The 26,826-nt window shown below is 40.3% G+C and overlaps 1 protein-coding gene across 4 annotated transcripts in view; it reads right to left on the reverse strand.

Moving 5' to 3' along the window:
- Positions 1-26,826, reverse strand: part of ctnna2 (catenin alpha 2) — a 1,024,232-nt gene that overhangs the window by 32,629 nt on the left and 964,777 nt on the right. For 2 of the 4 annotated variants that reach the window (XM_031895802.1, NM_001097305.1), the window contains 1 exon segment: positions 23,577-23,723. The exons of the other annotated variants lie outside the window; for them this stretch is intronic. In XM_031895802.1, coding sequence (XP_031751662.1) covers positions 23,577-23,723 — 147 coding nt within the window. 4 annotated transcript variants of the gene reach the window in all.

A 26,826-nucleotide genomic window follows, 5' to 3' on the forward strand; every position in this document is an offset into this window, starting at 1 on the left:
CCAAGAAACGGTTCTGGTTCCAGTCCGAGGCTGCAATTAAGGAGACTGTTATGTACAGTCCATTTATGACACATTCCGACTTCTTAACAGAAAAGTTTGCCTTGAATTTCAATGAACTGGTTTGGTAAGGAAAAAAAAAGGCAAATAATAAGGAAAAACATCATAATGTCCCTCCTGTATAATATTTCAATAATGAAATGCAGACGAGCTAAACAAATAAAGAAAGCCCTCAGGTGGAGGTAAATTCTCCCTATGTAAATAGCACGGCGCGGCTAGAGGCGGCCCATGGTGGGAAAGCTTTACATTAAAAATCATTTTGTTTTATAGACGTGTCCCCGTTTAACCTGATTTCTCCAATTCCATACACAGAAGCAGAAATTAGCAATTATATGAGGAAGGGAGTGTTAAAGCCGGCGTATACGGCATGGTAAATCAGGTGTTGTGAATTGCAATATTCCGGCCAAGGACATTTGATTAATTGTCATGGCAACTGCAGGCATTCTGTTCTCTGACATGGGGCAGATGTATCCAACTGAAAACTCACCACAGGAAAATTCCCCCAAGCGCTACTCATTCCTATGGGATTTTTAGAGGCTGCATTTATCAATGGGTGACAGTTAGAATTCATCCTTTGATAAATATGCCTAGGAAAACCCAGAGAATGGGAGAATATTGCTGTGTCCCCCCCTTTCCCCAGCAGCCGATCAGCAGAACAATGGGAAGGGAGCAAGATAGCAGCTCCCAGTAGGTATCAGAATAGCACTCAATAGTAAGAAATCCAAGTCCGGCTTGGGACTCCTCCAGTTACATGGGAGTAGGAGAAACAATAGGTTAGCTGAAAGCAGTTCTAATGTGTAGCACTGGCTGAAAGCTCAGACTCAGGCACACTTTACTGCTGCGCTGCAAGTTGGAGTGATATCCCCCCCCCTCACCCCCAGCAGCCGATCAGCAGAACAATGGGAAGGGAGCAAGATAGCAGCTCCCAGTAGGTATCAGAATAGCACTCAATAGTAAGAAATCCAAGTCCGGCTTGGGACTCCTCCAGTTACATGGGAGTAGGAGAAACAATAGGTTAGCTGAAAGCAGTTCTAATGTGTAGCACTGGCTGAAAGCTCAGACTCAGGCACACTTTACTGCTGCGCTGCAAGTTGGAGTGATATCCCCCCCTCCCCCCCCGCAGCCAATCAGCAGAACAATGGGAAGGGAGCAAGATAGCAGCTTCCAGTAGGTATCAGAATAGCACTCAATAGTAAGAAATCCAAGTCCGACTTGGGACTCCTCCAGTTACATGGGAGTAGGAGAAACAATAGGTTAGCTGAAAGCAGTTTGAAGTTCACATTAAATCAGCCATGGTCAAGACCAAAAAAAACTCGAGTGCATCAAAATAGTTGTGTGGTAGTCGAATTTTACAAATTCTTTACCATTTCGCAAATTTTTCGGCAGTTTTGGGAAAATTTTGGTGAACTCAAATGAGACAGATTTGCTCATCCATCTCTCCATCCATCTATTGATCATCTATTTGTTTACAATTATAGATTTATCTAAATAGGGTAGATTTGCTCATCACTATCTATCTATCTGTCTATCTATCTGTCTGTCTGTCTATCTATCTATCTATCTATCTATCTATCTATCTATCTATCTATCTATCTCTCTGTCTGTCTGTCTGTCTGTCTATCTATCTATATATCATCTATCTATCTATCTATCTATCTATCTATCTATCTATCTATCTACAGTATATATCATCTATCTACAGGATTCCTGCCACAAAGCAAGGCTAGACTGATGTTTACACACAAAAATAGAAGTAAAAAAACTGTTCACATCGAACACAATGATTTTTTTTGCCCACAATTACTCATCCATCACTCAACTTGCTCAAAAAACTGCTCCAATTTCCCATCCATGGTTGCCAATAAAAATAATATGGGGGGACTAAAGTGCCATTTGGTAAGGGCCAACAATGCTAAATTGCTTTCCGTCATAGGTCACTTTGGTCGATCTTCATCTTAATAAAAGCTGAGAAACCAGAAAATAAATAATTGTGCAGATACATAGGGTACGGTGGCCATCAAAGATCAAATAAGTAAAAATAACCCAACTCCAGATAAAATGACCCCCTTTCTCTGTCCTAATACGTCTCCTAAGCTTGTTTGATAAACCATTAGCTTTCTGTTTTCTCACTGGATTCATCCATACTTAGCAAATGTTTAATTCATTCAGGTAGGTAGTGTTTCATAGTTGGCCAGTCCACTGATTAATTGTCCTCATTTGCATTTTTTCAATTATAAGTAAGCAAACCACTGGGATCTCTAGGCAAGCTCCATTTTATTTAACAAATTCTGATCTTTCAAATTAATATTGCTTCCTGTGCAACATGGCCATTATTAAATGTGAAGCGAGGCACCTGTCAGTATGGCGGCTATTACTCGCAAACCGAGTTGTGTTAATTGCCGACAGAAATGAAGCTTTCATGTGGACAACAAGGAAATTGCTGCATTACATTAGGTGAGGTCCATTAATTAGGAAATGACAGTGTACACATACGCTCGGACTGTAAGCTGTCGGCGGAACAAAGGGAACAGCTGACGATGGAAATACGGGGGCTATGCCAGAAGAAGAGGTGGACATCTAAAGACTCTGGAGGAGGTCGTAGACAAGTATCCTTCCACTTTATGACCCATTAAAACGGTTACCTGGAAAAACGGGTCAAATAAAGTGCAAATGGCTGATAAAATGAGTTAGTTAGGGCTAAATAAACCTGAATGTATAAATCCGTGCAGCCCTTTTTATGCCCGGGGCTGGCGTCCAGCTCATTCGCAAACAACTCTTTATTGCCAAGAGTTACAGACTGGTGAGCAGATCCACCACCTGTCAGGCTATAAAGCAAGCCAACGGGAGGGACTAAATACCTGCTCTGTTTGCTCTGCCGGCGCCTGGATAGGGAAGATTAGCCGGATTCAGCTAGAGCTTGCCGAGGAGTAAACAGTAACAACGCACCGACCGGCTTCCATATGCTCTATCTTCTAAAATATTAACAGTGTTGGATAATGGATATTGTTTTGTATTGTTAATTTCTTAATGTTTCAACAGGCAATGCTTTTTTTTTTATATTGAAATTAGGGATGCACCAAACCCACTTTTTTGGGTTCCGACGAACCCCCGAAGCCACCCTGAAGGATTCAGCCAAACCCGCGAAGCCACCCTGAAGGATTCAGCCAAACCCCCGAAGCCACCCTGAAGGATTCAGCCAAACCCGCGAAGCCACCATGAAGGATTCAGCCAAACCCGCGAAGCCACCCTGAAGGATTCAGCCAAACCCGCGAAGCCACCCTGAAGGATTCAGCCAAACCCCCGAAGCCACCATGAAGGATTCAGCCAAACCCGCGAAGCCACCCTGAAGGATTCAGCCAAACCCGCGAAGCCACCCTGAAGGATTCAGCCAAACCCCCGAAGCCACCATGAAGGATTCAGCCAAACCAGTGAAGCCACCCTGAAGGATTCAGCCAAACCCCCGAAGCCACCCTGAAGGATTCAGCCAAACCCGCGAAGCCACCCTGACGGATTCAGCCAAACCCCCGAAGCCACCCTGAAGGATTCAGCCAAACCCCCAAAGCCACCCTGAAGGATTCAGCCAAACCCCCGAAGCCACCCTGAAGGATCCAGCCAAACCCGCGAAGCCACCCTGAAGGATTCAGCCAAACCCGTGAAGCCACCCTGAAGGATTCAGCAAAATCCCCGAAGCCACCCTGAAGGATTCAGCCAAACCCCCGAAGCCACCCTGAAGGATTCAGCCAAACCCGCGAAGCCCCCCTGAAGGATTCAGCCAAACCCACAAAGCCACCCTGAAGGATTCAGCCAAACCCACAAAGCCACCCTGAAGGATTCAGCCAAACCCGCGAAGCCCCCAGCAGGATTCAGCCAAACCCACAAAGCCACCCTGAAGGATTCAGCCAAACCCCTGAAGCCACCCTGAAGGATTCGGCCAAATCCCGAACCGAATCCAAATCCTAATTAAAATTGTATTGAAGAATTTCTCTACAGAAAACACAATAATCCTATTTATACACATATGTACATATATACTGTATATTGTGTATATACAATAAAGACTTTGTAGAAGACAATATGGTAGCCGCATGGGCAAGTTATAATGTCTTAGATATATATAATATTCAGTTTGGTCATTTCCCTATGGGAACTGTAAATGATATCCTTATAAATGGTGCTTAGTGATGTCATAAAATATAATCGGAGCTTAGTGATGTAATCTCAGTCACATGATTCACCAAAACCTTCATATTATATTTAGAGGTCACCTCAGACTTCCATGGCCTGTATAAAAGCACAAGGAATTAGGCCTCATCCTTTTATCCGGTCATGGGACTCCTCTGAGACTTATAATATCCCTATATATTACAATAGGGGGCACTTTATTCACTATATATTATAAGGAACTCCTCGGAGGCTTATAATATCCCTATATGTTACAATAGGGGGCACTTTATTCACTATATATTATAAGGAACTCCTCGGAGGCTTATAATATCCCTATATGTTACAATAGGGGGTTCTTTATTCACTATATATTATAAGGAACTCCTCGGGGGCTTATAATATCCCTATATGTTACAATAGGGGGCACTTTATTCACTATATATTATAAGGAACCCCTCGGGGGCTTATAATATCCCTATATGTTACAATAGGGGGTACTTTATTCACTATATATTATAAGGAACCCCTCGGGGGCTTATAATATCCCTATATGTTACAATAGGGGGTACTTTATTCACTATATATTATAAGGAACTCCTCTGTGACTTATAATATCCCTATATGTTACAATAGGGGGTACTTTATTCACTATATATTATAAGGAACTCCTCGGGGGCTTATAATATCCCTATATGTTACAATAGGGGGTACTTTATTCACTATATATTATAAGGAACCCCTCGGGGGCTTATAATATCCCTATATGTTACAATAGGGGGCACTTTATTCACTATATATTATAAGGAACTCCTCGGGGGCTTATAATATCCCTATATGTTACAATAGGGGGTACTTTATTCACTATATATTATAAGGAACCCCTCGGGGACTTATAATATCCCTATATGTTACAATAGGGGGTACTTTATTCACTCTATATTTTTGTAGATTATCATTTTAGCTGGGACCATTTTCTCGAACGCAACAGCTATGATTGGAAAATTGTTGTAAGCTTTAACGACCAGCTTTATTTAACCATTACTTTATGAAACTGGTAACTGGAAAGCTGTTTAATATAGCCGCCTGTTTGTTTATTGGGCCCCATCAGGCTGATATTTCATACAATTTAGCAAATTCTGTTAAACCAAAGGAATACATTTGGTTATCATCGATTAAACTATTTTATTAACCCCACGTTTTAATGGAAAGTCATCGTTGCTAAGTGGAATCATATTGACAATCAGTGAGGCAATTAATTGTTAATTGTATTATAGTCTTAATCAAGTATGTTTTAGAAGATCTATTCCATGACCCCCCCCCATTTCTAAATGTAGCTGTTTATACATTTCCAGAAATAGAATGAAGATATTTTTTTATAATTAGGTTTAAATGATTTATGACAGTGACTATAAACGATACGTTACAACTATGGTCAATGGCAATTATCACTCGCCTTAGCATATTAAATGTAATAATAAAGATATTATTGTAACATTGCTCCCCGTTTCATTAGACAGATACGTGGCCTTGAGTGTTTATTAAAGACTAAACTGGTTATCTCCCATTTGTAACCGATCACAATTGGAATACACTTGCCCTTCTTCCCTCTATTAGAGGTGTTTAGAAGGATATCCCCATTATTGTAAACTAAAATGGTGCTGCCATGAAGGTGGTAAGACTGATTACTTAGGATCATATTAATCAAGACGACAGTGTATTGATCCCAAACAATGCCTTCGGCAATTAGAATAGTTTTACCCTAATGACCATGCGCTGTCTAAAAATATAAACCTATAATGTCCAAACTCATATATCCATATTTATTAAATCACCAAAAGCCTAAAGCAAAGGGACAAGCTTCAATAATTCAATTAATGCAACTCTTCCGATCACCCTTGCTCCGTCATTTAAATTGTTAATGTCCTCAGAGGCATGATAAGTCAGCAATATGTAATATCCTATCCAATCTCTCCCTTTATGTTACAGAGAAAAGGGAATCATTTCACCATGAAATAAACCCAATAGGGCTGTTCTGCCCCCAATAAGGGGTAATTATATCTTAGTTGGGATCAAGTACAGGTACTGTTTTATTATTACAGAGAAAAAGGAATCATTTAACCATTAAATAAACCCAATAGGGCTGTTCTGCCCCAATAAGGGGTAATTATATCTTAGTTGGGATCAAGTACAGGTACTGTTTTATTATTACAGAGAAAAGGGAATCATTTAACCATTAAATAAACCCAATAGGGCTGTTCTGCCCCAATAAGGGGTAATTATATCTTAGTTGGGATCAAGTACAGGTACTGTTTTATTATTACAGAGAAAAAGGAATCATTTAACCATTAAATAAACCCAATAGGGCTGTTCTGCCCCAATAAGGGGTAATTATATCTTAGTTGGGATCAAGTACAGGTACTGTTTTATTATTACAGAGAAAAGGGAATCATTTAACCATGAAATAAACCCAATAGGGCTGTTCTGCCCCCAATAAGGGGTAATTATATCTTAGTTGGGATCAAGTACAGGTACTGTTTTATTATTACAGAGAAAAGGGAATCATTTAACCATGAAATAAACCCAATAGGGCTGTTCTGCCCCAATAAGGGGTAATTATATCTTAGTTGGGATCAAGTACAGGTACTGTTTTATTATTACAGAGAAAAGGGAATCATTTAACCATGAAATAAACCCAATAGGGCTGTTCTGCCCCAATAAGGGGTAATTATATCTTAGTTGGGATCAAGTACAGGTACTGTTTTATTATTACAGAGAAAAGGGAATCATTTAACCATTAAATAAACCCAATAGGGCTCTTCTGCCCCCAATAAGGGGTAATTATATCTTAGTTGGGATCAAGTACAGGTACTGTTTTATTATTACAGAGAAAAGGGAATCATTTAACCATGAAATAAACCCAATAGGGCTGTTCTGCCCCAATAAGGGGTAATTATATCTTAGTTGGGATCAAGTACAGGTACTGTTTTATTATTACAGAGAAAAGGGAATCATTTAACCATTAAATAAACCCAATAGGGCTGTTCTGCCCCCAATAAGGGGTAATTATATCTTAGATGGGATCAAGTACAGGTACTGTTTTATTATTACAGAGAAAAGGGAATCATTTAACCATGAAATAAACCCAATAGGGCTGTTCTGCCCCAATAAGGGGTAATTATATCTTAGTTGGGATCAAGTACAGGTACTGTTTTATTATTACAGAGAAAAGGGAATCATTTAACCATTAAATAAACCCAATAGGGCTGTTCTGCCCCAATAAGGGGTAATTATATCTTAGTTGGGATCAAGTACAGGTACTGTTTTATTATTACAGAGAAAAGGGAATCATTTAACCATTAAATAAACCCAATAGGGCCGTTTTTATTAACAAGAAGAAAAATCCTTCATTTTTTCCTACGACAAGTTCCCATTTTGCTTTTTCTCTCTTCTACCATTTTTTTTTTTGTAAGTTTCAAACTAGATATTCGGCCTTTGATAAGGTCATTGTCTGTTCCACACTGAAACCTTACAGCGTATTTTAATGGTCCATTAAAGCTTTGCCCATTGTATCCCTGCGCTAAAGTCGCCTTTCATGGCAAATACTTCAGGTAGAACAGAAGGTAAAAAAAAAAGAAAGTAACTTCCCTCATATTCCCGAGTCATTGTCAGCGGATAATTACTTGTCCTTTTCATCTAATCATTTCTACACTTGTATTTGTTATTAGGTAAGTTACCAGGAAGGCATAAACCATGCAAATGGTCCGTTGGAGTGCTGCAGCCTCTGTAATTGGAACAGAAACGTGTTCTTCTCAAGTGGAGAAAAAGCTTTTTAAAGATTATCACAACTAGTACAGAACATTTGGTAATGCACTAATTGCAAACACTTATTAGAATCATAATGCCCTATTTAAAATTCAAAACTTCATCTGCTGCTATGCTAATAAATATTCCCAACAAAACACGCTCTACCAAGAAATGAAAAGAAATGCCTTGAAATGTTTGTTTTTTTTCCATTGGGTTTTTCCAAGAAGAGATACACAATTTTAAAGTTAACTATGTTTTCTTGTAGTTCCCCATATTATTCTAGGAGGTTTTTCATTTTTAGGTAATTTGGTCAAATGAACTGCTAATCGCTGACATGGCACATTTTATTCAATGCTTTTGTTTATTATTATGTCAAGTTTGACCTTGTTGTTAGAACATTTTATTATTTTCTCATCAAGTTGTGGTTTTTTGATGAAAAACATGGTTATATTAGTCCGTTTTTTATATTTTTCTCTCCAAAATAAAAATAAAATACTGTCAGAAATAGCAAGGAAACATATTCATCAACTACAATATTTTATGTCTATATGTAGACTTAGATTGTAAGCTCTGTGGGGCAAGGACCTCCTTCCTACTGTGTCTCATCAACGTCAATATTTTATGTCTATATGTAGACTTAGATTGTAAGCTCTGTGGGGCAAGGACCTCCTTCCTACTGTGTCTCATCAACGTCAATATTTTATGTCTATATGTAGACTTAGATTGTAAGCACTACGGGGCAGGGACCTCCTTCCTACTGTGTCTCATCAACTCAATTCATAAACTTCAATATTTTATGTCTATATGTAGACTTAGATTGTAAGCTCTACTGGGCAGGGACCTCCTTTATTCTGTGTCTCATCAACTTCAATATTTTATGTCTATATGTAGACTTAGATTGTAAGCTCCGTGGGGCAGGAACCTCCTTCATTCTGTGTCTCATCAACTTCAATATTTTATGTCTATATGTAGACTTAGATTGTAAGCTCTGTGGGGCAGGGACCTCCTTCCTACTGTGTCTCATCAACTCAATTCATCAACTTCAATATTTTATGTCTATATGTAGACTTAGATTGTAAGCTCTACTGGGCAGGGACCTCCTTTATTCTGTGTCTCATCAACTTCAATATTTTATGGCTATATGCAGACTTATATTGTAAGCTCTACGGGAGAAGGGGCCTCCTTCCTACTGTGTCTCATCAACTTCAATATTTTATGTCTATATGTAGACTTAGATTGTAAGCTTTGTGGGGCAGGGACCTCCCTCCTACTGTGTCTCATCAACTTCAATATTTTATGTCTATATGTAGACTTAGATTGTAAGCTCTATGGGGCAGGGACCTCCTTCATTCTGTGTCTCATCAACTTCAATATTTTATGTCTATATGTAGACTTAGATTGTAAGCTCTGTGGGGCAGGGACCTCCTTCCTACTGTGTCTCATCAACTTCAATATTTTATGTCTATATGTAGACTCAGATTGTAAGCTCTACAGGGCAGGGACCTCCTTCCTACTGTGCCTCATCAACTTCAATATTTTATGTCTATATGTAGACTTAGATTGTAAGCTCTATGGGGCAGGGACCGCCTTCCTACTGTGTCTCATCAACTCAATTCATCAACTTCAATATTTTATGGCTATATGTAGACTTAGATTGTAAGCTCTATGGGGGAATGGGCCTCCTTCCTACTGTGTCTCATCAACTTCAATATTTTATGTCTATATGTAGACTTAGATAGTAAGCTCTATGGGGCAGGGACCTCCCTCCTACTGTGTCTCATCAACTCAATTCATCAACTTCAATATTTTATGTCTATATGTAGACTTAGATTGTAAGCTCTACGGGGCAGGGACCTCCTTCCTACTGTGTCTCATCAACTCAATTCATAAACTTCAATATTTTATGTCTATATGTAGACTTAGATTGTAAGCTCTACAGGGCAGGAACCTCCTTCATTCTGTGTCTCATCAACTTCAATATTTTATGTCTATATGTAGACTTAGATAGTAAGCTCTATGGGGCAGGGACCGCCTTCCTACTGTGTCTCATCAACTCAATTCATCAACTTCAATATTTTATGTCTATATGTAGACTTAGACTGTAAGCTCTATGGGGCAGGGACCTCCTTCCTACTGTGTCTCATCAACGTCAATATTTTATGTCTATATGTAGACTTAGATTGTAAGCTCTATGGGGCAGGGACCTCCTTCATACTGTGTCTCATCAACTTCAATATTTTATGTCTATATGTAGACTTAGATTGTAAGCTCTATGGGGCAAGGACCTCCCTCCTACTGTGTCTCATCAACTTCAATATTTTATGTCTATATGTAGACTTAGATTGTAAGCTCTACGGGGCAGGGACCTCCTTCCTACTGTGTCTCATCAACTTAATTCATCAACTTCAATATTTTATGTCTATATGTAGACTTAGATTGTAAGCTCTACCGGGCAGGGACCTCCTTCCTACTGTGTCTCATCAACGTCAATATTTTATGTCTATATGTAGACTTAGATTGTAAGCTCTATGGGGCAGGGACCTCCTTCCTACTGTGTCTCATCAACTTCAATATTTTATGTCTATATGTAGACTTAGCTTGTAAGCTCTACTGGGCAGGGACCTCCTTCCTACTTTGTCTCATCAACTTCAATATTTTATGGCTATATGTAGATTTAGATTGTAAGCACTACGGGACAGGGATCTACTTCCTACTGTCTCATACCATATAGCACTTACTCTCTGTGTATTTATACCTATTTATTGTATTTATTATAACACTTGTCCTCCCTGTGTGTAATTGTGTATATTGTAAGACTGTACAGCGCTGCGTACCCTTGTGGCGCTTTATAAATAAAGTTATACATACATACTGTACATACATATCAAATCTGCCTAATTGCTAGATGAGAGAGGAAGGCAATTAACTCCCTTAAAAGCCTCTCCAGCAGTGATGAGCAAATTTTTACACCAGGCATGGATTTGTAACAAATTTCCACATTTTGCCATTGGCGACTCGTCTCATGAAAATTTCTGCCCTGAAAAAACTCGCTATGCATCAAAATAGACATGGTCGTGTCAATTTGGGCGTGGTCATGACAAAATGGGCACAGTCCCATCAAAGTAAGTACAGTTGCATCAAAAAGACACAAGTCCTGGATCAACTTGTACTAAGAGCTATTTGCAATAACCCTGGATTCCCTCACTAGCTAAAAAGGTGTCCGACCCTTTCATAAAGCTATCTAATGCAGGGGACTGTTTGCCTAGCAACCAGAAATAGGATGGCTAGGGCCTGATTTTGGTTATTTTTTTTTTTATATTCAAACAAATGCCTGTTTAATAGTGACTGAGAAATTTAAATTCCATGTTAAACAATTTTTTAAAAATGCAAAGCACTTTTCTAATTCTTGTCTTTGCTCTGTATCATGCTCAATGTTTATTGGTTTTGTTACTGCCCTCTCCTTGTCTGGTTCTTTTTTAATTTGCTCATCAATTACATTGACTTGAGCATTGAAGTTTAATCTTTGGGGGTTTGTGGATAACAGACTTTGCAGCTCTAGGCAGTGTCAGTCAGTGTCTATTAAAGATAATAAAGTACTTTCTTTCAAATATAAGGGCAGCACCTCCAGCAATTACTTTCCCTCTTCACAGACCCCTGGTGAGACATGACCTTGAGCTTGCAGTGCAGTTTGGGTGCCAATCCATAGGAAAGATGTTAAAAAGCTCAAAAGTGTGCAGAGCCGAGCATCAACTGGTACAAGTATAAAATACATTATTCAAAATACTTGGGTCCTTGCATTTTCTGGATGATTTGGATCACTATACCTTTGGTCTGCTAAAAACATTTAAAGATGAAATAAAACCAATTGGATTGTTTTGGCACCACTATAGGTCTAAGTTACCATCAAAACATGTTTGTTTAGTAATTTACAGTTATTAGTAGTGATGAGCGAATCTGTCCCGTTTCGCTTCGCCATTAAATTCGCGAAGTGGCAAGAAAATTCACGAAACGCATTTGTCACGCAATTTTTTTTTCCGCCCGCATCCTTTTTGTTGCCCATGTCTATTTTTTGTCACCAGCACTTTTTTGATGCGACCGGGCCTTTATTTGATGGAACTACGCCCAATTTTGACGTGACCGCGCCCACATCCTTTTTTGACCCGACCGCACCCAATTTGCCGCGACTGCACCCAATTTGACGTGCAACAAAAAAAAATCCATGTGACGAATTTTTCCGCAGTGAATTTTCACGGGAGTTTCGTGAAACAATTCACTAATGCCAAAATGCGGAAATTCACTGTGAATCCATGTCTGGCGAAAAAATTCGCTCATCACTAGTTATTAGTCGCTAGTGATGAACGAATCTGTCCAGTTTCACTTTGCATAACGGCCAACAATTTGTGAAATGTGTTTATCTCGCACAACTTTTTTCTCCAAATCTATTTTGACGCGACCGTCCCAACTTTGCCGCAACCATGCCCAATTTGACGTGCCCACAACATTTTTCGATGCGCAACAACTTTTTTACACTGCAAATGTTCGTGGGAATTGGCGGAATCCGGAACTTTGCTGTGAATCCATGCCTGGTGAAAAATTTCTCTCCTCACTATTAGTCCCCCCACTGACTACCAAAGATGGGTGAAATGTTTCGGCAGGCATGGATTTACGGCGAATTTCCGCGTTTCACCATTGGCGGATTGTTTCGCGAAACGGGTGGAAAAATTTGCCGCACATCCAAAACTTGTCATCAAAAGAATAACCATGCAACAAAAGAATAGCCGTGGCCGAAAAAAGAATAGCTGCACGACAAAAGAATAGCCCCGGGCGACAAAAGAATAGCTGCACAACAAAAGAATAGCCCCGGACGACAAAAGAATAGCTGCACGACAAAAGAATAGCCCCGGGCGACAAAAGAATAGCTGCACAACAAAAGAATAGCCGTGGGCGACAAAAGAATAGCTGCGTGACAAAAGAATAGCCATGGGCGACAAAATAGCAACCGCGGGGGACAATTATTATTTTTTTTTACGCGCAACATTTTTGCCATTTTCGCCATTTTGAGAATTTTTTGGCAAATTTTCCGCCAAAGCAAAACGGGACAGATGCGCTCATCACTACTGGCTACTGATTGCAAGAGATGTAACACATCATTTATACTTATTCGCCTTCTGGTAGTCACACTAAAACCTCATCAACTTTTAGGAATGAAAGTCACACAGCAACATATTTCCTTAGTAGCAGTAAGAAACCAAGAAAAGGCAATGTAAGGAATAACTATATATATTTATAGTTATGAACTGTTAAATAAAATAAAATAATCTTTGCCGGAGTCTTCTTCGTGTATATTTATTGCCTTAATTGCAAAGGATCCAACTGCTAAGAAGCTTATGCTAAAATTGGACTATTAGGTCAATTTGAAAGGATTAATTGTGGGTTTTTTTTGTAGCAAAGAAATAATGGGTATTGTTTTTAGAAGTGAGAGTTATTAAATATTTGAAGCTCAAGGTGCAGCCAGGGCTCCACGCGTGGGGTTAGAGCGTGGGGTTAGAGCGTGGGGTTAGAGCGTGGGGTTAGAGCACAGCTGGAGAGATGATCTGGGAAACATAACTACTTTTTTCATTGCAAAAGTATGAAGTGATACCCCCTGTGGATTTCTATCTGACAGGCAGCCTAGGCTTAAAAGGCAAGTTTGGAACAGAAAAGTAATTTGTAGTAATGTATTTCTATTTTTTCAATAATCAGTAAACTTCATATTCATTTTATTATAATCCACACAAATGGTCCTAATCATTATACTGTGTGTATACAGGTATTGGACCTGTTATCCAGAAAGCTCAGGCCATGGAGCTTTCCAGATTCCACAATTAAGTCTGCTAAAAAATCATTTAAACATGAAATAAACCCAATAGGATTGTTTTTCCCCCAATAAGGGGTAATTATATCTTAGTTGGGATCAAGTACAGGTACTGTTTTATTATTACAGAGAAAAGGGAATCATTTAACCATGAAATAAACCCAATAGGGCTGTTCTGCCCCAATAAGGGGTAATTATATCTTAGTTGGGATCAAGTACAGGTACTGTTTTATTATTACAGAGAAAAGGGAATCATTTAACCATTAAATAAACCCAATAGGGCTGTTCTGCCCCAATAAGGGGTAATTATATCTTAGTTGGGATCAAGTACAGGTACTGTTTTATTATTACAGAGAAAAGGGAATCATTTAACCATGAAATAAACCCAATAGGGCTGTTCTGCCCCCAATAAGGGGTAATTATATCTTAGTTGGGATCAAGTACAGGTACTGTTTTATTATTACAGAGAAAAGGGAATCATTTAACCATGAAATAAACCCAATAGGGCTGTTCTGCCCCAATAAGGGGTAATTATATCTTAGTTAGGATCAAGTACAGGTACTGTTTTATTATTACAGAGAAAAGGGAATCATTTAATCATGAAATAAACCCAATAGGAGCAGGTTATATATAGGCATTATGGTTGAACTTATCAGCAATATAAGGGTTGGGTATCAGCCTATAGTTTTACTAAACTTGCTAATGATAAAGAGATGGGAACTTATCATCCCTGTCAGCTTGACTGTCTCAGCAGCAGCCAAACATTTGTAGGCTGAAATGATTAGCATTAAAAAAAAAAAAGCAAGTCAAATACAGTATACAAGCTGTGATACTTGATACATGCCATTAGCGTTTGAATATTTATATCCTCTGATTTACAGTTATGTTCAAATATTTGCAGCCATTCTCAGCGGCACCCAGCTGTGTCCACCGGCAGAAGGTTAGAAATATAATATTTACTGTTTGATCTTTATGCCACATTCCTAAACATAGAGAAATGCCATTTCGGGGTCTACATGTATCTGCCTCATTTATGGTTGGGCTGCAAAACAGACGCCATTTGTTATCTTTATAGATCTGACCCCATTAGAAGCCTGTGTTCTATATAAATCTTGCCTCATTTTTATCCCGCTGTTTTTTTCATTAGGCTCCAGCTTCTGCTCACATTAAAATACCTTGTTCATGTATCATTCAGGCATGTGAACAATTACGGTGCGTCTTTCAGTTGTCAGAGTAATGAGAGAAGGAACTCAATGAGAAATGGATGGTGGCGTCTCCGGGGATGGACAAAGGGAAATTTGATCCCCCCCTTGTACAATATAATTGCACCTTAAAGGCATATCGCTAACGTTGGGTGCTTGGCATAGCTTTACAATGACAATGAAGCATTTGCATTTAGCTCATGGAAACGTGGGGTTCAGCTATAGATCCTACAGAATTCAATAAATGTGTATTTATGCTTCTACGTAGAACATCAGTAGGGTACTTGTTATATGTTGCCTTACTCAAATGCTTGGAAGGCTTTAGGTTCCACAAGGAAAAGGGGGGCTTAAGCTATAGATCCTACAGAATTAAATAAATGTGTATTTATGCTTCTCCGTAGAACATTAGTAGGGTACTTGTTATATGTTGCCTTACTCAAATGCTTGGAAGGCTTTAGCTTTCACAAGGAAAAGGTGGGGTTCAGCTATAGATCCTACAGAATTCAATAATGTGTATTTATGTGTCTCCGTAGAACATCAGTAGGGTACTTGTTATATGTTGCCTTACTCAAATGCTTGGAAGGCTTTAGGTTCCACTAGGAACAGGTGGGGTTCGGCTCTAGATCCTACAGAATTCAATAAATGTGTATTTAAGCTCCTTTGTAGAACATCAGTAGGGTACTTGTTATATGTTGGCTCACTCAACTCTTGGAAGGCTTTAGGTTCCACAAGGAACAGGTGGGGTTCAGCTCTAGATCCTACAGAATTCAATAAATGTGTATTTATGCTTCTCCGTAGAACATCAGTAGGGTACTTGTTATATGTTCCTTACTCAAATGCTTGGAAGGCTTTAGGTTCCACAAGGGAAAGGTGGGGTTCAGCTATACATCCTATAGAATTGAATAATGTGTATTTAAGCTTCTGTGTAGAACATCAGTAGGGTAATTGTTATATGTTGCCTTACTCAAATTCTTGGAAGGCTTTAGGTTCCACAAGGAAAAGGTGGGGTTCAGCTCTAGATCCTACAGACCATTTTTAAAAAATTAAACCAAAACAGAAGCATGTAATGGGTGGCCTACATGCAATGGGTGGCCTACATGCAATGGGTGGCCGACATGCAATTGGTGGCCGACATGCAATGGGTGGCCTACATGCAGTGGGTGCCCTACATCCAATGGGTGGCCGACATGCAATGGGTGGCCTACATGCAATGGGTGGCCTACATGCAATGGGTGGCCTACATGTAATGGGTGCACTTGATTTGCGATGACGCTTTTAGTCTTAAGAATTTCACATTTGTTGCACTAATGCTTAGATGAATGATCTACTTCAGTGATCCCCAACCGGTGGCTCAGGGGCAACATGTTGCTCACCAACCCCCTTTGTTGTTGGTCCCAGTGGCCTCACAGTAGGTGCCATTTTTAATGTCTGCGTTAGAGACAAGTTTTGGAAGCCCAGAGACACAGTTTTACTCCAAGCAGAGCCTGAAGGCCAACAGTCCCCATGGGGCTACCAAATAGCCAATTGCAGCCCTTATTTGGCATCCCCAAGGAACATTTTTATGCCTGTGTGGCTCCCCAACACTTTTTACATCTGACTGTGGCTCACATGAAAAACGTTTGGGGATCCCTGCTCTACTTCATGGTACTCAATACTAGTCTGTTACTGTTCCTTAGGTAGGATGATATTGTACTAGCTGCAGATGTTTTGTTTTTTTTTAGTATATCTTGGACCCCAAATTGTACCTAAGTCAAAGAACTTATGATTTAGGCGCAATTTACATAAATAAAGCTTAGTCTGAAATTATGGTTGATATTAAACTTCTGCCCCTAAGATATGAATGGGGATAAAAAGAAGCCCATACCTAAGGTTTCTTAGAACTGAAGGTCCTCCAATACAAAATGGTAGACTGAATAACTCTTTGTTGTTTGTGCAATGAACTTTCTAATTTAAGATGCAGGAAATTTTTACAATGCATGCAATTGGATAAACATCAAAATTGATAAAAACCTTCTAATTAATATGGAGTTTGGTTAAATCAAGCAGTACAAGATTTTTAATGACGAACGAGTCTGTCCCGTTTCACTTCGCCGAAAAATTGGCTAAACGACAGAAAAACTTTGTGAAACAGCAAAAAATTCACGAAACGCAGGTGTAGCTAGACTTTTTTGAGCAACTGCGCCTATTTTGACGCGACTGTAGCTATTTTGACGGGTCACAATTTTTGCTGAATTTTTGCAAAATGTGGAAATTTGCTGCAAATCCATGTCTGGTGAAAAAATTGTTCATCACTAAATATTTGTACTTAAATAGGGAACTGGCTGAAGGACAGATTACAAAGAGGGGTCTGTGGTTGGCCCTTTGCTTTTTTCATTTGTTTATTAATGACCTGGATGTGGGCATATACAGTACTCTTTCTATTTTTGCTGATGAAACTATAAGTGCAGGATGCTGCCACTTTGAAGAGAGATTTAACAGGACCTTACTAGGCCCTGGTAAGGCCTCACTTTGAGTATGGGGGCAGTTTTGTGCTCAGCCTGTAGGAGCAGTGCCGCCTTTCTGTCAGTGTATGTACTGCCTGCCCTATGCACACACAGGCAGCATTGGGCAGGCAGAGTATGGCACACAGAGGCAGCATTGGACAGGCAGAGTATGGCACACACAGGCAGCAAAGGGCAGGCAGAGTATGGCACACACAGGCAGCATAGGGCAAGGTATGGCACACACAGGCAGCATAGGGCAGGCAGAGTATGGCCCACACAGGCAGCATATGGCAAGGTATGGCACACACAGGCAGCATAGGGCAGGCAGTGTATGCCACACACAGGCAGCATAGGGCAGGCAGAGTATGGCACACACTGGCAGCATATTGCAGGCAGAGTATGGCACACACAGGCAGAGCAGGGCAGGCAGAGTATGGCACACACAGGCAGTATAGGGCAGGCAGAGTATGGCACACACAGGCAGCATAGGCTGGCAGAGTATGGCACACACAGGCAAGGTAGGGCAGGCAGAGTATGGCACACACAGGCAGGGTAGGGCAGGCAGAGTATGGCACACACAGGCAGCATAGGCTGGCAGAGTATGGCACACACAGGCAGGGTAGGGCAGGCAGAGTATGGCACACACAGGCAAGGTAGGGCAGGCAGAGTATGGCACACACAGGCAAGGTAGGGCTGGCAGAGTATGGCACACACAGGCAGGGTAGGCAGAGTATGGCACACACAGGCAGGGTAGGGCAGGCAGAGTATGGCACACACAGGCAGCATAGGGCAGGCAGAGTATGGCACACACAGGCAACATAGGGTAGGCAGAGTATGGCACACACAGGCAGCATAAGGCAGACAGAGTTTGGCACACACAGGCAACATAGGGTAGGCAGAGTATGGCACACGCAGGCAGGGTAGAGAAGGCAGAGTATGGCACACACAGGCAGCATAGGGCATACTCTGCCTGCCCTACCATTTTCATGAAACCTCATTGTGTCTGAACTGGAAAGAGCAATGACCAGAATTAATGGTATGTAATATAGTGAATAAAGCTTGTGCCAATAATGTTGCTGCTGTGACTGCTGAGAGACAGAAGGCATCAGAAAGTAGCTTTGCATCAGAAAAGAAGCTTTTGAATCATAAGGTGCATATCAAAACCTTGAAAGAAAATCTGCTCGAGCCTGACTGTGAAATTACGAAATGCAGCTCTTCTACTCCCGGCATAATAAGATCAGATCAGAAATCTGCACATGCATTCGAGACAAAAGCGCACACCACTCTGGAAAATGTGACTGTGAATAAGTACACGTGCAAGTAAACAATTAGGGTGACAGCATTATAAATCAAGACGCAAAGCATTCAGTGTCTGCAAATGTGATAAATGTGTCTAAACTGGGTTGAAATCTTTACTGTTAGTGGGAGCAGGGAGGCAATTGCCGATGTTGATAATTTGTTTGGCATAGAAATTTCCATGTGCGCAGAATTTTGAGAAATACTCAATGGGTTTTTACAACATAGCGGATAATGTAGCCAAGCAATGAGGTGAGAGATTTATAGGTGTTCAGTTTTCTCATTGACAGCCTGTGGCTTAATTTGACTGGATTGGAGATAACATACCCAATTGCCAGTTTTAGCCAGCTAATCTGCTGTTCTGCTGCTCGTTAATCTTTCTGATATAGCCAAGTATAACTTATTCCTTGTTTCTCTGTTAACTGAAAGCACTAATGATATCTCGCCGAATGTCCGTGCTAGGAATCTCAGCCACATAATGCAGGAAAGGTACAGGTGACTTGACTGTACGGATGGTAATAATTCAAGTGGACAATATTAGCGAACAGGCAAAACGTATAAAGAATATTGATCAGGGATGACAGATAATGTAATGTGCATTTTTCGAGGCTTCGTTAGGGGAGATTTCATTGTATGGCCACAAAGTAGGAGCCATTTTTACATTCTATCTCGGAGGCAAGTTTTGGAAGCCCAGAGACAGTTTTACTCCAAGCAGAGCCTCCCGGCCAATAGTCCCCATGGGGCTACCCAATAGCCAATCACAGCCCCTATTTGGCATCCCCAGAGAACTTTTTTTTTTTATTGACAGTTTTTTTGCATTTACAAGTTTAACAATCAAGATTTGCATTATATCTACATGTATCTCAAATAGTGAATGTGTCTGTATGGGTTAAGGCAGACAATCACAGGAAGAGAGAGCATAGAGAGAGAAGGAAATGAAGTAGGAAGAAAGAAAAGGAAGAGAACAGGGGAGAGAGAAATGAGACAGAAGAAAGAAAAGGAAGAGAACAGGGGAAAGAGAAAGGAGACAGAAGAAAGAAAAGGAAGAGAACAGGGGAAAGAGAAAGGAGACAGAAGAAAGAAAAGAAAGAGAACAGGGGAAAGAGAAAGGAGAAAGAAGAAAGAAAAGGAAGAGAACAGAGGAAAGAGAAAGGAGACAGAAGATAGAAAAAGAAGAGAACAGAACAGGTGAAAGAGAAAGGAAACAGAAGAAAGAAAAGGAAGAGAACAGGGGAAAGAGAAAGGAGAAAGAAGAAAGAAAAGGAAGAGAACAGGGGAAAGAGAAAGGAGAAAGAAGAAAGAAAAGGAAGAGAACAGGGGAAAGAGAAAGGAGAAAGAAGAAAGAAAAGGAAGAGAACAGGGGAAAGAGAAAGGAGAAAGAAGAAAGAAAAGGAAGAGAACAGGGGAAAGAGAAAGGAGAAAGAAGAAAGAAAAGGAAGAGAACAGGGGAAAGAGAAAGGAGAAAGAAGAAAGAAAAGGAAGAGAACAGGGGAGAGAGAAAGGAGAAAGAAGAAACAAAAAAAAAATTATGAAGAGCAAATAATATAAATTATTAGTTATAATTCATGGGTATCAGCCTCAGTAAAGTTCTTCCATGAGTCCCATTTCTTATGGTGGTTACGTAGAGACTTCTTGCTCCTTGCGTTGTGATATTCAAGGGTTTGCGAGAGGTTGATAAAGTTTTTTTAGTTCTAGCATTGAGGGAATAAGATCGGTTTTCCATTTTTCCCAAAGAACTTTTTTTATTCTTGTGTGGCTCAGCAATACTTTTTACATCTGAGTGTGGCTCACAAGCAAAAAAGGTCAGGGATCCCCCCTTGCCTCCAAGTTAGAAATTCAAGAATGAAGTCCAGCATTGAGGCCACTGGGAGCAACATCAAAAGGGTTTGGGGAGCAACATGTTGCCCCTGAGCCAACCCTGAGGTTGGGGATTACTGGTCTAATCATCAGCAATATAATCACAAATAAAATGATGTATTGCATATGCATTCTATCGGTGTGATCATGTTACTGTCCTAGTTTATGAATGATATCATTGCATTCAGGGCCGGCCTTAGGCCAGTTGGGTGTATTGGGCCCAATACGGCTCCGCACCCATGGGGGCCCCGCACGAGGAGGAATAAGCACATAAAGCTGTCCAGCCCACCCCCAACAATGATTGGCCTATAATGCTGCTATGGGTTTTGGGGCATTAAACACAAATTGGGTACCACATTCATACTGCTGTCCCAGGCTTTCATTGTGTATAGTGTGCTTGGGGGCCAATAACCCCGGTCTCACACTGTATATAGTATGCTTGGTGTGTCAGTGTCCAGTGCTTGGGGGCCACATTGTGCCATGAAATGTTGAGGGTTAATGGAACAAGAGAAAGAGAAGGGAAAAGACAGGGTTACACCATCACTCATAGAGCGAGAGACAGGGACTATTTGCCCCCTCGACCATGGAACCCTGTGCCAGCTGGCAACACCTTATATAGAGGACCCCACCAAAATGGTCCCAATTGGGCCCCACAGTTTATAAGACCAGCCCTGATTGCATTAAATGGACATTATTCAATACAACAAATGGTCATAGGTTATTTTGCACAGTGAGCCTATTAATCTTTATATTTATACAGATGGGAGCAATTGCAAACAGTTAGATGTGGGAACATCATTTAAAGACTCTGCGGCAAACGTATTCCCATAAAACGGGAACTGGGGTTAGAAAGCAAAAATCTTCAAAAATGGGTTAATAGAAATCCTGGTATGCTTTTCATTCAAACTGTTGGGGACTTTGTTGCAAATTATCTCTTCATCTACTCAGTCATTTTGACATATTCCACTCTTCCAACTCTTTAACCGTTGAATACATTCACCTAAAAGCAATCTTTACTAAACTCCTGAAATTTTTCCCTGCTCAGAGGCTCCATTTTTCCTATTGACATTTTGTGCAGGACAGATTGTTCGAGCTATATTTGATACATATAATTTGATATGCTTCTCACACTGGTAAGAAGAATGCTTCACAGTTCTCTGCAATTTGACATTCACACTCCGTTCAAGCCACTCCAATCAATATACAATATAACAGAAACCCTTATATATCTAGAATCTAGCCTATACAGTTCATTCTTTTTATATAAACAATTGGGCTGCAGAGCTGACGGCTTCTGAGCACTTAGACGGGAATGCAGTAAATGAACTGTTATTGCATTATACTTTTAATCATGCACCTTGTAAAGGAATACTGTCATGGGAATTTTATTTTTTTTTCCAAAACACTTTAGTTCATAGAGCTTCTCCAGCAGAATTCTGCATTGTAATCCGCTTTTTAAAAGGGAAAACAGATTTTTTTTAATTTTGAAATTTTACATGGGAAGAGCCATATTCTTCATTTCCCAGGGTGCCACAACCATGTGACTTGTGCTTTGATAAACTTCAATCACACATTACTGCTGCGCTGCAAGTTGGAGTGATATCCCCCCCCCCCCACCCCCAGCAGCCGATCAGCAGAACAATGGGAAGGGAGCAAGATAGCAGCTCCCAGTAGGTATCAGAATAGCACTCAATAGTAAGAAATCCAAGTCCGGCTTGGGACTCCTCCAGTTACATGGGAGTAGGAGAAACAATAGGTTAGCTGAAAGCAGTTCTAATGTGTAGCGCTGGCTGAAAGCTCAGACTTAGGCACACTTTACTGCTGCGCTGCAAGTTGGAATGATATCCCCCCCCTCACCCCCAGCAGCCGATCAGCAGAACAATGGGAAGGGAGCAAGATAGCAGCTCCCAGTAAGTATCAGAATAGCACTCAATAGTAAGAAATCCAAGTCCGGCTTGGGACTCCTCCAGTTACATGGGAGTAGGAGAAACAATAGGTTAGCTGAAAGCAGTTCTAATGTGTAGCGCTGGCTGAAAGCTCAGACTCAGGCACACTTTACTGCTGCGCTGCAAGTTGGAATGATATCCCCCCCCTCACCCCCAGCAGCCGATCAGCAGAACAATGGGAAGGGAGCAAGATAGCAGCTCCCAGTAAGTATCAGAATAGCACTCAATAGTAAGAAATCCAAGTCCGGCTTGGGACTCCTCCAGTTACATGGGAGTAGGAGAAACAATAGGTTAGCTGAAAGCAGTTCTAATGTGTAGCGCTGGCTGAAAGCTCAGACTCAGGCACAATGCACTGAGATGGCACCTACACACCAATATTACAGCTACAAATACATTTGTAGGTTTACGAATAGAGCAAACTATTTGCTATGTAAACAGTAATTTAGAAAGAAAAAGAACACTATAAAAATCATGAAATTCTTGGTATAACGGGACACAGGAGTATAACAGGAGACATTTTACATCTACAACCTTCACATAACCCTGTCCGTCCTTGAGTTTAATGCTGTTGACATCTTGACAGGTGGTTTAATAAGCCCACAGAAGGTACAAAAAAAAAAACCTAAGAATAACCCATCAAGGTTTTTTCTATCATTCCAAAACGGAGAAATGGCAACAAATCCCTTATGATAACTACTTAATCGACATCACCATTTAAGAAATATAGAGAAGAAGCAGCAGCTGATCTACTTACTCCTAATTATGATTCTTTGATAAATGTATTAAAAAAAAAAAAAAAAACTAAGATACGGTTTTGCATTATTAATGATCCCTTTAGAGATCATCTAAGGGACATTGGTTTGTATGGAATGGATGCAAAACCTTTAGTTAGATGAAATTTAGAATGACTTACCATAGTAGAGTCCCTGCTTCCACTTCCGAAAAGAGATCCTTCAGTGCAGGAGGGGAGCAGGTCGAGGGAAAGTTGACTGTCCCTGCCTCCTGCTATCACATCACCTGCTACTTCATAAAATGTAGTGAAAGTGCTCTGCACTGCAGTCTGATTTCCAAGAGATACAGAAGAGAGAAAGAGTAAGAGAGTGAAAGAAGGGAAACCTTAGGGTCCTACAGAAAAAGGATCAAAGAAAAAATGCACTCGGATTCTCGTTTCTAAAAAGAATCCGACCTTCATATTCAGGGATGTCCAACTTGCAGCTCTGGACTCCTCAACAGCCAAGGTGGGAACTGTAGGTTGGATATCCCTACCCTGATCTATTATCCAGCAATTCTCCTTTATGAATGTTATTATCACTATGTTTATATTCGCCACCGACACTGGGGCCGATGACCCAATAGTTTCTCTTCGGAGAATACGTAACATGCACAGCTTAAATTTCATGCAGCATTACAGAAGATCAATTAGGTGTTATTCGATCTGTAGGGGAAGTTGATTAATTGATTTTTTGGTTTACACATATACCAGTATGGATCCGATGTTATCGAGTCTCTCGACTGGCTCTATGTAAGAAGCCAGAGAAAAGAGTAGAGCACTTTTACCAACTTTAGAGGCAGCCGATGATGTCACTACGGATGGGTGAAGGACTGTACATGGATTTTAATACAAAAATGGCTTCCCAAGCTCCATGAATGATATAAAAAAATGTAAATTTGGATTTAAATAGTATGATCCCAAAATACACTCCTTCACACAACCTACGTCTTGCCTCTGACCTTCTCCTCTATTCTCCTCTCATTACCTCTTCCCATTCCGGACTGCAAGACTTCTCTTGGGCTTCTGCCGGTCTCTGGAACTCTCTGCCCATCTCTGGAACTCTCTGCCTGTCTCTAGAACTCTCTGCCCATCTCTAGAAATCTCTGCCTGTCTCTGGAACTCTCTGCCTGTCTCTGGAACTCTTTGCCTGTCTCTGGAACTCTCTGCCTGTTTCTGGAACTCTCTGCCTGTCTCTGGAACTCTTTGCCTGTCTCTGGAACTCTCTGCCCATCTCTGGAACTCGCTGCCCATATATGGAACTCTCTGCCCATCTCTAGAACTCTATACCCATCTCTAGAACTCTCTGCCTGTCTCTAGAACTCTATGCCCATCTCTAGAACTCTGTGCCTGTCGCTAGAACTCTCTGCCTGTCTCTGGAACTCTCTGCCTGTCTCTGAAACTCTCTCCCTGTCTATAGAACTCTCAGCCTCTCTCTGGAACTCTCTTCCTCAACCCATCAGACTCTCCCCTTCCTTCCAAACCTTCAAATGCTCCCTAAAGACCCATCTATTTAGGGAAGCATATACAATATATCTAAGCTGATCCGACATTTATATATGTATAATAAATCATCAATCAGTATCTACACTCCTTTTGTTTCAATGTATCCCTATCCCCTGTAGATTGTAAGCTCTTGTGAACAGGGCCCTCTGATCCTATTGTTACCCTGTATACCTTTGTTTGTTAACTTTTATGATCCCTGTTTGTTTAAATTTGTTGTGAAGCACTATATAAATAAATGATGATGATGAGGCAGCAGAAGTATTTGGTTCTATTGGGCAGTAGTCACTTGTAATGAGTTGGGTTACAGATTTCATGGGTTATAGTTTTCTGTAAATAATTCTTTAATGACCAAAGTTGTGCTGAATAGTATCTGCTGATATAGCTCATAAAATATTTACGTTTCTACATTTGTAGTTCGTTTTTTCAGTATTTTCCTATTTGGCCACAGCCATAGACTATGTTACCTGATGAACATTCACCCATCCATAGCAAGAATCTATTCCAGACAAGGGTAAAGTCATCACTCAATAAAAGCACATTTGTTGCCCTAAATAGATTTCATTAGTAGAAACAGAAGTTGAAAAATGTGAATATAATGTAATAATATTATTTTATCACATAGTGACAATGTTTTCCTTTGATATTGTGCCTCTGTTTACCAAGCTGTATAAGGAAATGGATGAATAACCGAGTTCAGTTGTATGAAAGCCGTGACTTTCCAGCTGTATTTAAAAAAACAATTCCCCCAGTCCCATGACAGCCAATAGCTCGGCTAGAGCTTTAGGTTGGGAAATTATGATTTAGAAATACAAAACTATAGTTCTGAAAGCTATAAGGAAACAAAACTCATTTCATTTGTAAGCACTTTGCTCAAAAATCCCCAACAAAGCACAAGAAGTAACAGATAAACAGAAAGATTTTTTCCCTAGCTTATTCATTACTAACAGCCAATCAGCAAGTAGCTTGTAATGGTCTTGTGGAATTTGAATAATGCAACCACTCATCTGATTTGTTATTTCCAGTATCTCACAATACTGAGATGGCAGCAAGTCATGAACAAAAATTACTTGGATTTTTTTGAATTTTAAACATTAAAGCCCTAATAGCGATGAGCGAATCTGTCTCGTTTCGCTTTGTCATAAAATTCACGAAACAGCAAGAAAATTTGTGAAACGGCAAAAAATTTGCGAAACATATTTGTCACTCAATACTTTTTGTCGCCTGTGTCTTTTTTGTCGCCCGCGTCTATTTTTTGTCATGACCGCGCCCAATTTTGATGGGACCGTGCCCAATTTGGCACGCGACAAAAAAAATTCTGTGTGACGAATTTCCCGCTGCAAATTTTCACGGAAGTTTCGTGAAACAATTTGCCAATGGCGAAATGCGGAAATTCGCTGCGAATCCATGCCTAGTGAAAGAATTCGCTCATCACTAAACCCTAATGTCCTAAGCAATTAATAATCTATAATACTTAATTATATAACCTCTTATGTAGTGATGAGCAAAATTTTTCACCAGGCATAGATTTGTGGCAAATTTCCATGTTCGGGATTGGCAGATTGTATTGCAAAACGGGCAGAAAAATTAGCAGGGCAAGAAATTTGGTGCACGACAACAAAAGTTGCGTGGGCAAAAAAAATGGCATGCATCAAAAAAACTTGTCAATGAGTCAAAAAAATTTTTATTTATTTTTCTTGATGTGTGCAACAATTTTTGCTAATCTTTCGTTTTTTTGCAATTTTTTTCACAGTTTTGTAAATTTTTCGCCAAAGCGAAAAGGGACAGATTCGCTCATCGCTACTCTTGTGTATTCCATTTGCAAGCCATGATGACTCCCTGTTTGATAGACTACACTAATTCTAGTTTTTGTAGGGTGATTACAATACAA

The sequence above is a fragment of the Xenopus tropicalis genome, chromosome 1 (genome assembly GCF_000004195.4).
Source record: "Xenopus tropicalis strain Nigerian chromosome 1, UCB_Xtro_10.0, whole genome shotgun sequence".
Taxonomy (NCBI): domain Eukaryota; kingdom Metazoa; phylum Chordata; class Amphibia; order Anura; family Pipidae; genus Xenopus; species Xenopus tropicalis.